This window comes from Hippocampus guttulatus, chromosome 5 (assembly GCF_054856545.1).
Source record: "Hippocampus guttulatus isolate MCC_2025c chromosome 5, RoL_Hgut_1.0, whole genome shotgun sequence".
In the NCBI taxonomy this organism is placed as follows: domain Eukaryota; kingdom Metazoa; phylum Chordata; class Actinopteri; order Syngnathiformes; family Syngnathidae; genus Hippocampus; species Hippocampus guttulatus.
The window spans coordinates 5,692,763-5,705,160 of NC_141265.1; the positions used below are offsets into that span (position 1 = coordinate 5,692,763).

At 43.1% G+C, this 12,398-nt stretch overlaps 2 protein-coding genes across 2 annotated transcripts; both read right to left on the reverse strand.

The window, feature by feature from the left end:
• Positions 1–811: 811 nt before the first annotated feature.
• On the reverse strand, positions 812–3,776 carry LOC147204733 (arrestin domain-containing protein 3-like). Its single transcript, XM_086112069.1, has 6 exons — positions 3,509–3,776; positions 2,678–2,738; positions 2,431–2,575; positions 2,224–2,320; positions 1,276–1,532; positions 812–1,045 (listed from the first exon to the last, which is right to left on the reverse strand). The coding sequence occupies exons 1-6, from the start codon at positions 3,774–3,776 to the stop codon at positions 812–814; spliced, it is 1,062 nt and encodes a 353-aa protein (XP_085968195.1).
• Positions 3,777–4,168: 392 nt separating this feature from the next.
• Positions 4,169–12,147, reverse strand: LOC147204734 (arrestin domain-containing protein 3-like). Its single transcript, XM_086111971.1, has 6 exons — positions 11,688–12,147; positions 11,220–11,289; positions 10,002–10,149; positions 9,330–9,432; positions 8,979–9,244; positions 4,169–8,896 (listed from the first exon to the last, which is right to left on the reverse strand). Exons 1-6 carry the CDS (start codon positions 11,941–11,943, stop codon positions 8,804–8,806), a joined length of 936 nt encoding a protein of 311 aa, XP_085968097.1. The 5' UTR covers positions 11,944–12,147; the 3' UTR covers positions 4,169–8,803.
• Between the last annotated feature and the right edge of the window lie 251 nt (positions 12,148–12,398).

A 12,398-nucleotide genomic window follows, 5' to 3' on the forward strand; every position in this document is an offset into this window, starting at 1 on the left:
AGTTCCCAAAAATCAGATTTTTCTGGCTATTCCTCGATAGGTCAGGCATTACAAGGATAAAAAATTGCGGGGTGGGGGAAAGAATGTCTATCCCTCGTTTGCCATCAACGGGGCAAAAGACAAAAAAAAGCAAATTAAAAGAAAAGTGAAGGGTCTTTGAACAGTTGAGAATATTGAGAAACTACACATTTTCATGATTTCTTCGGGCTTTTTAATCAATTCTGGATGCCAAAATATAAATCTTCAGATTGAAACGATTTTATGTTAATAGTGACACTCCATTACATATAAGTCATGGTCCCAATCTAGCAGCCAAGACTAATGTCGGCTTCTTTACTGTGCGGAGACTGGCTTTTGTGCTCTTGCGTTGCTACTTTGTTGACTGTAATGTAATTTAATACAAGAGTGTAAAATAAAATGATTTTTCTTCACTTCGTTTTAATTGCAAAATGACCAGCTAAAACAATCCAATAATACAACAATTTAAGAAAGATGTTGCAGTTGTTCTTCATTCGGCCTTGTAAAAGAGAACTGACTAAAATTCATCCATCCATTGCAATCGTTTTCTACCACTTGTGCTAATCAAGGTCACATATCACTTGGAGTTGACTCCTGCTAGCTTTTTGGCGAGCGGCTGGTTTCAATCTGGAGTGGTCACCAGTCAATCACAGTGCATGTATAAATAACAACCATTCACACGCACATTCACCTACGTTGGCAATTTCGATTGTTCAATGCTCGAGATTGTAACGCAAAACGTATGACTGTGATGGGCTAACCAATTGTATCACTGTGACCCCGACAGTAGCTTCTAAGATTTCCCATCCAAACCAGTCGAGGGTGGGTACATCATGCAATCCTCATAGAGTGGGGGAGGTGATGAGTTTGGCTCTTGCATGAAGTTCATGTTCCCACCCATGTTTGAATTGTGTTCAAAGCCAGGCTTCGTGGGCAATTGCTGCTCAACAGATCCCTGGAGAGATGGCAAGACAACCACTGGGAACTTGATCTCCGGGTCTGAGGCATACTTGACATCGAGGTACACCTAGTATTAGGAAAGAAAAAAAGTACATTATATGAAATGATTTCAATGACTTGTTTTTTGTATGCTTCATTTGTTTTCCCTTCTTTGGTTACATAGCTATCGTAAGATCAGCAAAGTTTTCTCCTTGTGGGTGAGATTGGTGACCGTCGTAATCAGAGCCGGTTCACCCATTAGGGCTACCTCAATTATATAAACACCATATTGTAAACATATCAAATCAACACACACACCTTGAGTCGGTACTCTGCTTTGATGATGTTGCAGTTTAAGATGGACGCACATGTAGTGGGAGGGATGCTGATGATCCTGGTTACTGAGTGACCTGCAGAAGGAGGGATGGACTCACCCACCTCTTTTAGGATGTTCTTGGTTTCAACTCTCCTCTTGCTACTTGCAAAATAGCTGTATTTCTTATACAAGCAGTACTTGGGCCTGATGCCGCGAGATGATCGGTTTAAAATATAGGCCACCACCTTAATGCCTTCACCTGCAAAAAAAAGAAATGAGATATCAGTGTGCGTGTTATCTCTTTCAAAATAAAACAAATGAATTGTTTATGAGTTGAGTTGGTATTTGATTTCACGGCGTGGCATTGTGTACGGAGTGCTGGTTCAACACACGATTCAATTTCAAAACTTCATGTTGTCTCTCCTCCACCCGCAGCAAATTACCAATTGCAAAAACAATTCATACCTAATCCAAAAAACATATAGTGCAAGAGGACTTTGAGTTCCACTACATATGAGAAGTCCACACCCTCCGGTGCAAAAACCAACTTTCAGTTGAAAATATGAGACCATGATATGTTATTTGCATTTTCCACTATGACCAATAACCTTTACAATTGAATTTAAAAAAAGAAGAAGAAGAAAAAACACTGAGATAGTGTGGTTGCATAAGTGTGTGTGAAAAAAAATTGGTCTATTTCTATTATAAACCTGAACATTTGAACAGGATGTGTAGACTTTTTATGTCCATGCCCGTAAATGTGATTTAGGTTTCGATAAGGAAATTCCCTCTGAGCATGTTCTGCTTCACTGCGACTTTTGGAATACTCAGAGCGTTGTTCAAATATGCCATTTGGTTTTTCAGAGTGCCCCAAAAAAGACCCCACTCTCAGAGTCGTGTTTGGGCGTCAGAGTGAATTTCTGAATGCACCCGTAAAGACAACATCTTACCTTGAAAGAAGCCAGTTTTCTCAATATTTACTTCCATTTGAACTGTTCCTGAAGAGAAGATGTTCATTTTCTTCTCAGTGATGCCTTGCTGTGGAGACTAAGATGGTGGTGGTGAGAGGGGTGGGGATTGTGAAGAAGTTAGAAAGTGCGTATGCCAGAGTTTGAAAGCAACTTGACCATGTATTGTGTCCCGCAAGATGGCAGTACCGTCAAAAACATGTCACTGTGTCTTTTATTGATGACACGGAAATGAGTTTTGGCTTTGCAGTCAGTTCTCATCGACCTGCTCAGATTTGCCTCCAAAGTGTACTTGATTTTTCCATGTGAGCCCTTGAATGACGACGGAAGGTTTCTGGAGGAGATCAAAGTTGGGCAAACATATTTAGCAAATAAGCAGCACATCTGCGGGATCTTAAGTTGATATTACAGTATTTGGAGCAAAGATAAAACTCACAGTTGGGGGATTTGAAAGGTGAATGGGTACGTGTGGGAACCACGAGTGACAACATTATTACCTGAAAAATGTAAATGTCAAACTGGTATATGACTCTGTAATCATACTTTTTTTCATTGCACTTTTATCTATACATTCCTGCATGCCTATCATGTTTGGACACGTATGGAACTGCTTAAACCAGTGTTCCTCCCACTCTCTCTCTCTCTTTTTTTATCCAGGTACCATATACAAAATTCTTAGTCCTACAAGTACCATCAAAATATCGAAGCACACATATTCATCATTAACCAGGCAGATGTTTTACTGTAATTGTAAAAAGCATTTTTTTTTTAAAATAGTAGTATTTTACTGTAACATAGACCTCACTCCCAAAGATGTTTTTAAACATCTTTTCAGACTTGGTCTAGAATTGGCTGGTACTGAATTAAAAAGGCCTGCAGGTCAGACTCGGCCCACGTCATAATTTTATGTGGCCTACGGAGGCAAATCATGTGGGTCGACTTCATATTTCGAGTCAAGTTAGCTACACTCAAAGGATCAGCAATCATAGCAACTTCAAACCAATGTTTGTAAATTTAGACCTATTTTAAAATGTAACGATTCAATTCAGAAATACAATTTCACAGCACTGTATATATTTTGTGTGTGCAAAAACTTATGAAATGGTTATGAAAAAAAAGCATTCCAAAAAAAAAAGCACTGAAAATTATATGCACTCAGAGTATTTCAGATCAAAACAAAATACAAAGCCACTGCGGTATTGAAGAAATGTACACACGATTTTCAGCAGGTTGGTCATGTCTGACTTATTGCAGATAACTGACTCACCATAGCCATCCTGAATGATAAATGTCTTGATACTGAAGTATTTCTCTTTGTTTTTGTATACCACAACTGTTTTTCCATAATGTTCAAACCATCTGACTTTTGCTTTTCCTTTCATCTTGACCCACAGCGAATCTATTTTGCAGTCTCTTGTCACTTCGAATGCAACACGTCCCGTAATGTAATCCCCGCTGCTGAACACATTGCTTCGGTTAGTTAGGTTGTATTCCACAGAAAAGTTCTTCACATGATTTGACACGACGGACTGCATGACTAAAGATCCGACGGGCAATCAACACTACAGTACTTCTGTTTCAACTGAGATACGAGGAGCAAGGTTTAGCTTTCTTCTAAGGAGTTATGGGTAATGATTAAACCTTAATTTTACAGGGCGCTACACCTGACAGGTGCTAAATGTTCTCGTGCCCTTCGTTATTCCTGTGAAAATCTTTTCCCACATGTATTCACTGTTTGCATGCCCACTCTTAACTTTTTGTTTGTCCGCTTCTCTGTATGATGGGCTACAAAAATCTATACAGCGGAATATACACCAGAGTAGTCCACTAAATTTCCCAACCAATGATCGCAATGAATAAAATGGATTCAACAGATTCGAATGGATCGATGACCGTAATTTAATCAAAAAAATACTGCCCCCATATGTTAGCAACGTGAATTACACTTTATTTATCAAACATTTCAAAAGGGAGGCAACGTGATAGTATAACTGTAAGTTGAGGGGTTCGTTGTTTACAGTGGATGGCTCTTCTTTGCGAATGACAGATAGAGAGATGGAATCCTTCAATGCAGTTTAATAAAAAGAGAAAAAGAAAAAAAAAACGTCTGCACCGCAGCACGTCCGAGAACACAACTCCCGTAACTAAAATCACTTCCTGCTTCTCTTACTTTAACAGCCAATCAGAACCTATCAACATAAAAAAATGTCTAAGCAATTATTAAACAACAGAATATAATTTAGGTATGCTTAACATGAAATATGATGCTCAAACATAAAATGATAATTAATAATATAACATAAGCTTACATAACCATGACAATTGCATTTAAAAAAAGCATCGCTGCAGTGTGATGAGTGAGAGTAAAATGTGTGCGGCAATATTAGAATAAAATGTTTAGGTATTTATTTGCATATTACTAATATGTATGTAAAGTTGTAAAAAAAAAAGTGTAAAACTACCAATTAAACCGCAAAGACTGCGTCAGGTTCACGAATATGGTCCATATTAATTTCATCGAGGCTAAACATTCAAGGTATATATGCAGCTTCCCTGTTATATATCAATCAGCCAAAATCACATTCATGTTATATGGAAAATGGTGCAAAGAAGAAGAAGAATCAGTCTATCAACCGAGCTGGGGAACGGATGAACGAGAAATGGAGAGATGCCGACGAGATATGGGGAGTCAGGTGGCGATGGGAGGGAGTGAAAGACTGGTGATTGGAGGAGACTTCAATGCAAGTGTGGGAACGAATGTGAAGATAGGAGGAGTGTGTGGGGGGCATGGGTTGGGGAGGATGAATGAAGCCGGAAGGGACCTAATAGAATGGTGTCAGGAGCACGATCTGGCATATGTTAACAGCTATAGGAGGTTTAGAAGGAGGGGGACGTGGCGACACATGGCGAGTGGAAAATGGTATGAGTTGGATGGATTTCTGGTGAAAGGGAATGAGAGACACCGCATGGTGAAAAGGATGTGGACTATGAGTGAGTATGAATTGTCAGATCATAGGCCGGTGTGTATGCAGGTGAATGGGAAGTGGAAGAGATGGAGGACAGAAGAGAGGATCCAGGGGAGAGTGGTGCAAGCGAAGTGGGAGGTGTTGAAAGTGGAGGAGAAGAAAAAAGAATATGAGGAGAGGACAAGAGAGAAATTGGGGGAGTTGAACAAGGAAGGACTGGTAAAGGAGTGCGGGTGGACGGAGCTGGCGAAAATAATGGTGGAAACAGCAGTGGAGGTATGTGGAAGGGAGAGAAGAGAAATATCCAACCCTTGGACGGTAGGGAGAGAGGAGGAGATAGAAGAGATAAAGAAGAGGGTATGGGAGAGGGTAGACAGAAGGAATAAGAAAATGGAGACACTGAATGCGAGGAGAAGGCTAAGAGTGAGGGGAGGAGGGAGAGGAGTGGGGGAGATGGAAGAAGAGCTCACCAGACTAAAAGCGGAAGTGAAGGAAGCGCGAAAGGAATTGAAGAAGTTGCTGAGGAGGCTGGAAAGAGACTGGTGGGAAGGAGTGATTGAGGACTGTCAGGAAGCATGTTCTAGAGGGAGGATTGGCGAAATGTACAAATGTTTGAGGAAGATAGGAAAGAGGGATAAACCGGCCGCTCGGAGCACGACTGTGACAGCAAATGAGTTTAGGGAGCATTTTGAAAGTGTGTCGAGAGAGAGGTACGAGGAAGAACCAAGAGTGATTGAGGAGGCGGTTCGAGGAGCCGTAGATCTCAGGGACGATAGTAGGGCGAGCGAAGCAAATAAGATCATGAATGAGGTACCAGAGAGGGAGGAAATCATGGAGGCTGTGTGGGAGATACGAGAGTCGGCACCGGGAGAGGATGGGGTGAGAATAGGATATTTACGGAATGCGTGTGAGGAAGTGTTAGAAAGAGGGATTAAGATAGTGAGGGAGATGTTTGAGCAGAGGGCGGACCAGTGGGATAGAAGTGTAAAAGGGGGACTGATGGTACCGTTACATAAGAAGGGGGACAGGAATGACAGAAACAACTACAGGGGAGTGTGCCTGCTGAGTATGTGCAGCAGGGTGTTAGGAAGAGTGTTAGCGAAGCGACTGAATTGGTGGGCCGAACACCTGAGGCTCCTTGACGAAAACCAAGCGGGCTTTAGGAAAGGGAGGTCCACAGCGGATGTAACGCAGATGATGGTACGCATACAGGAGGATGTAAAAGATTGTAAGAGAAGAGTGACTCAGGAAGGGGTGAAGGATATGAAGGATGACGACTGGCCATGTGCAAGACTGTTAGATTTGAAAAAGGCGTATCCGAGAGTGAGTAAACCAGCGTTGTGGATGTTGCTGGAACGGGCTGGAATGGGCTAAAGGGCAAATGTCTGGATACCATCATGGACCTGCATGAGACGACAGAGTACAAGGTGAGGGGAAGGGAGGGAGTGAGTGGAGGATGGATGCCAGCAAGAGGGCTGCGAGAAGGATGCTCTACATCGCCGATCCTCTTTAATATCTACCATCAGGCGGTGATGAGGCAGGCACTGGCGGCGAGGAACCGAGATGGCAGGGAGGAGAAAATGGTGGTGTGGAAGTGGATACCGGGAGGGTCGTTCGCAGGGGAACATGGCTGGGAGAGAGGGAGCTCGGAAACAAAAGAAGTGTGGGTATCGAGCGCCTTGTTTGCAGATGACACTACTATAGTGGGAACGAAAGGAGAGATACACGAGAGTGTAAGGAGGGTGAAAAGTGTGATGACGCAGTGGGAAGAGAGGAACAATGAGGAGAAGGAGGAGGTGCTGGAGTTTGGAACGCAAGAGGGGGAGGAGATTAGAGTGTTAGGAAGCTGGATTGGTACTCAGGCAGACGTGAAGAACAGGATCAGAAGGGCAGGACTGCTATGGGGGAGTGTGAAAGGGTGGCTGAAAGGGACACGACTATCAAAGCGGTGGCAAGGGAGAGTAGTAGAGGCGTGTGTGGAGAGCAGCTTGTTGTATGACTGTCAGGTAAGAACGTGGTTGAAGAGGGATGTGGGGAAACTACAGAAGTGGATGGATAGGTGCTATAGGTATGTGTGGAGTGATAGAAATGGAGAACCACTGAGGCAAATGCAAGAAAGGGGAGTGAATATGTATGACGTGAGGAAAATGTTGGGAGTAAAATCCGTTGAATGGAAAATTGAGAGGAGAGTGTTGCAGAGAATCGGACATGTGATGCGTATGGGGAATGAAAGACTAACAAAAGCTATGGTATTGGGATGGTGGGAGGAATTGGAAGGAAGAGGGAAGAAGATGGGGCACAAAAGGAAGACGGTGTTGTACTGGAAGAGAGTGATGAGGAATGCAGGAATGGACTGGACGGAGGTGGAAAGATTGACGAGTGATAGGGAAGGATGGAAGCGGAGAGTGAGCGAGCGAATGGATCACCTGTATAAATGGGAAAATCAGAAGGGTCACAGATATAAGGTGGGTAGGAACGAGGAGAGACTGGGAAGGAATGTTAGGAGAGTGAATGACGGGTTGGTATGTAGGTATGAGGGGTGCGGAAAAGTATGCAGGTGTAGAGCTGGTCTAACCATGCACGAAAAACGCATACACCGCAGGAACGAGGAACAGGTGGAGTTTGAGTGTGGGAAGTGTGGGAGGAGGTTTGGGTTGAAAGGGAATAAAATAAGTCACGAAAGGAGTTGCACGGGAGGAGCGTATGAGGAGAAGGGAGAAAGGAGACAGTGCGGAGGGTGTGAAAGGTGGGTGACGAAAGCAAACTATGCCAGACACGTGAGAGGCTGTGAAAGAGTGGACGGAGAGAATGAGGGGGAGAAGGGAGGAGGGAGAAGGGAGGGAGCGGGCGGGGCGTGTGGAGGGGGGGCTGGGGGGAAACGAAGGGCGAATGGGGAGGGGGGTCGCGGAGGGAGAACGGTGGCTTGCGGGAGGTGTGGGAAGGAAATGTTGGCGGGGAACCTTGCAAGACACCAACGGGATTCGTGCCGGGTGTGGGACCCGGGAGGGGGGGCAAGTCCCTGACGGGGGCCGATTGCCCAGGATCGGATCGGATCGGAAGAACAGGGAACGCATTTGTTTCAGTCCGCTTCAAATGACAGGATGAAGCTCAAAAAAAAGCGTTTTTTCTTTCTGGTAATTTGAACTGGTGGCCTACTGGTCACCACATCTGCCTCACATATATGTTAGATACCTTATTCAGCACGAGAGGAGACGGTCAAACATTAAAAACACGCAACTTCAATCAAAAATCGAACCACATTACAATGGTAAACAAATACTTTTTGAACAACTCTTCTATTGACTCATTCAATCAAATTGAAGTGTCCCTAAAGTTTGGGCTGTGCAAATACATTGTTAAAAGTGTAATACCTTGAAAATACTGCAAACCATATATGGGGCAGTCCCAAAGTTTGTTCAATACAAAGTTTGCATCGTTCATAATGTAATAAAACCAAATGGAAAAGGTAATGAGACTGGGCGAGCCTCATGAGAAGAGCTTTGAGGTACAAGGCATTTCCAGTAACAGGGCAAGACCACCGAACTGTAAACTCAAAAGTACTGCATCCCCATCTGATAAAAAGTACTCTCAAAAGGCTAGTCTACATAATGTGGACGTAAAGGGATGTCACAAAGTACGATGGGAAACAGCACGGTGAGGTCCGGGGAAGCTCTTTGACAAAGGCTGAGCTACAAGAGACACAAAACAGGAAATGATCAAAAATCGAAATAGTCAAGAGGACTTAAAGTTATTCCAATTGGTCGTTCTTACCTCAATTTCGTACTCAACGTGAAGGAGGCTGCAGTTGGAGATGGTGAGGGATGATTCAGCAGGAATGGTAAGCATCATCTCAGTGTGTGTTTCTTCGGTGTGAGCACTGATTGGCAGCCCAGTCACAGAGTCCAATTTTTTCACAATTAACCTTCTCTGGACCCCTTCACGTGTGTAGTATTGCTGCTTCTGTTTCAGCTTGGCCTTCGGAGTCACCGTACGAGATGAAGCGTTACTGAAGTTGCAAATGATCCGGATGGTTTCACCTGCAAAAAGTGTGTAAACATGAATTCAATGAGTGGAAATTTCACACAGGTGAATTGGGGAGGGGGGGGGGGGGTTGAACATTACCTCGTGTGAAGCCTTTTTTTCCCACGCTGGCTGTCATTGTGATCGGACCGGAGATACAACTAAGCGAGCACACGCTCATGCTGTTGGAGCCTGAGAGGGGAGACTGGGGGGGAGGGGGGGGGGGGAGACAACAGCTCAGTACAAAGCTCACAATTTGGGTGGAAAATGTGCCTCATAGTTTGCACCAAAAACACAAGTTTGAATAGTCTTATGCGGGATGTCAACAAACCATAAAGGCTGAACATTCAGTTTGGTGAGCATCTAAATGATAACCTGTACCAGTGTGTTTTTGTTATCACTATCATAGAAGAGGACCAATGATGCAAAGAGGAATGAGAATTTCACAAAAGACCATAGAACATGAAACAGAAATGATTTTGACCAACCTAAATGAACAGGCAGCATGGTACCAGATTTTTTTTTTCTCTTGGTACACATATAAATTGTACATTTCCCCAGTGTGGGACTAATAAAGGATATCTTATCTTATCTTATATAGACAAACAGAAAAACAACCATTTGCCCTAAAATACCAAAAGGACAATTTAGAATCTTCAATAAACCTAACATACATGTTTTTGGAATATGGGAGGAAAATGGGGTCTATAGAATGCAGCAGTCCATATTCTGAATCTGCAAGAGCTAATGATGAGCGTGTAAACGAGAACTTACCATAAGCTCTGGCTGATTGGAATCAACATGATGCACAAAGTTCAACTGTGTCACAAAATCCCTTGACATATGCCACGGCCTGTCAATGCCCACTGTCAGATTGTAGACGATTTGTCCATGAGGCCCACGGAAACTGGATGGAAAGTCTCTGCATTGATGAACATGACATGACAAAAGTCATCACATCTAAATAGCAATCATTCATAATTTCCTTTAAAAATCCATTACGTGTAGAAAACCAACCTATTTCAGGTCCACTCACGTGATATTTTATTAGGTACACTTGTTCAATTGTTTGGGATGTATTTGAACAGGACTCTGACATTGTGGATGTGCAGTGGACAAAACTGCGGAAACTATGTACGCCTAATTCCATCACTACAAAGGACAAACCTCGACTATCGATATTGTCGTAATACACCGTGAAGTGGTTGCTAGCCATTCGCAGGACACAAACATTCAACTCACATTGAAGGACAATTGAGAGCAGGGGCTGTCCAAACTTTTTCATCCGAAAGCTGCATACAGAAAAATCAAAGAATGCAAATGCCCCTTTGACATTCTTCTACTTTATTTCCTCATCCTAAAACTAAGAAAGAAATTATGTATGACAGTAATTTTAGCTTTTTTTTTTGTGTTGCTATTTTTATTTATCAGTGAAAGGTGATAAGACAAGTAGTTTTTCATGATTTTGTGTTAGCCTGCAGCTCCGTATCTCGCTAGAGTAGGTCCACCCTTGCCCCGATGAGAACTTCACATTCAAAGCTAAAACAAGAGTAATTTGAAATGAGATGACCATTTTTAAAGCAGTGTTTACTTCCATCCATCCATTTTCTAATCCATTTATCACACACACACAAAAAAAATAAGGATGACAGGCGGCAAATAGACCCCGGGCCGTAGTCTGGACACCACTGATTTAGAGTCTTCGATGAACTTAACATGCAATTTTTTTAAATGTAGCACCACTCGGCCGGATTTGAACCTCCAACCTCAACTGCACGGACGATATGTTTATCACCTGTTCACCATATTTGATGTACTGATTGAAAAAAAAAAAAGCAATTTATCATTTGTCAGTTGAACTACTACAGTGGCAGGTGAGTGTATCCTGCATAAGTTGAAATCTATCTCAGTAAGTTTATTTTTAGGGTCACAGGAGTAGGTAAAACACAAAAAGATGACAGCGTACAGGATTGACACACAAAAGGTTCTTACCCTTGCGGGATCTGACATGTGAATGAATACACATGCCTGCCAGGAGGAAGAGGAGCGGGGCCCCCAACAGCTGCAAAGGGGAAGGAGCGTTGTGACACCATACCAAACTCAACGGCCACTTTATTTTTTTTTTTACACAGGTTAAATCTACAGAGATTCAAAAGTTTTTCTCTATCAATTTGTTTAGTTGACAATGTATCGGAGCAACCAATTTATGTTTTCATACAATGGGATGTTTGATGAGAGTATCCACTGGATAGGTGCTACATATATAATCCCCCCCTCCCCCAGCAATGAGAGCACTTGCAGTAAAATGCATAATTACTTGTAATAGAGAGCATTATTGCCTAAGTAAAGACAGATTTATGTTTGCGGCAATTGTACGGGATCGCATTATGTCGTCGGTGTGAGTGCCATACTGTAGTTTATAATGTTGTGGTGCAGGAGGCGGAATTGGCAGGCACCTACCTCCTTCTTGCAAAATCATGCTTTTGAGATTGAAAAAGTCAATCTTTGCATGATACGTCCTTCTACGTTTCCTGCTTCCGGAGGACCAGTGGACGTCTGCCTTTCCCGACACACACATTGTGATTGATCGAATCTTTGTCACCTTGGAGAGCTCGAAGGAAATCTGCCCAGTCACCAGATCTCCACTCGAAAAAGTGTTGCTCTCATTCAGAGCGTTAAAATTAAGGTTAAAGTCCTTAAAGGTTTTCTCGAACATCGTTCACCCCACCCCGCCAGTTCAAAAGTTACAATTGTACAAGAAATCAACCACTTCGTGCGTGTTTCCTGTAAGGCGTGCCATTTGTTGAGAGCGATTGGATATGGCAAGCTTTCTTTTTGTGAGATGAAAAAATAAAAAGATAAAGCGATAGAAAACAAACGGATGGTATTCTTACTCCAAACCCACCACGCCCCGCCCGACAATTTGCGTTTACAGCATAGACGCAACATGGAGTAGGCGGGGCTAGTTGGGCCCCTCCCTCGCCCCTTCCCGGCTGACCCTTGCTCTGTTACCTGTCAGTGCCTGGGTTCCAAAACCTTGTGCGCCAATTACGGCACATTTTCAAAACGATGTCCGCATTCTGGTTGCGTTAGTCCACAATAAATGTAAACAAACTGTTGGGTTGCATTTTACTAACTTCGACACAGGGTGGTTGTGCTCTGGTTAAATGA

Coding starts and splice junctions, on each gene's coding strand:
- LOC147204734 (XM_086111971.1), bottom strand. CDS start 11,943: ATGTTCGAGAAAACCTTTAAGGACTTTAACCTTAATTTTAACGCTCTG. Junction 11,290..11,687: donor CATGATTTTGCAAGAAGGAG/GTAGGTGCCTGC, acceptor TCCCCTTTGCAG/CTGTTGGGGGCCCCGCTCCT. Junction 9,433..10,001: donor CCAATCAGCCAGAGCTTATG/GTAAGTTCTCGT, acceptor CCTCCCCCCCAG/TCTCCCCTCTCAGGCTCCAA.
- LOC147204733 (XM_086112069.1), bottom strand. CDS start 3,776: ATGCAGTCCGTCGTGTCAAATCATGTGAAGAACTTTTCTGTGGAATAC. Junction 2,739..3,508: donor TATCATTCAGGATGGCTATG/GTGAGTCAGTTA, acceptor TACATTTTTCAG/GTAATAATGTTGTCACTCGT. Junction 2,321..2,430: donor ACAGTGACATGTTTTTGACG/GTACTGCCATCT, acceptor CCACCATCTTAG/TCTCCACAGCAAGGCATCAC.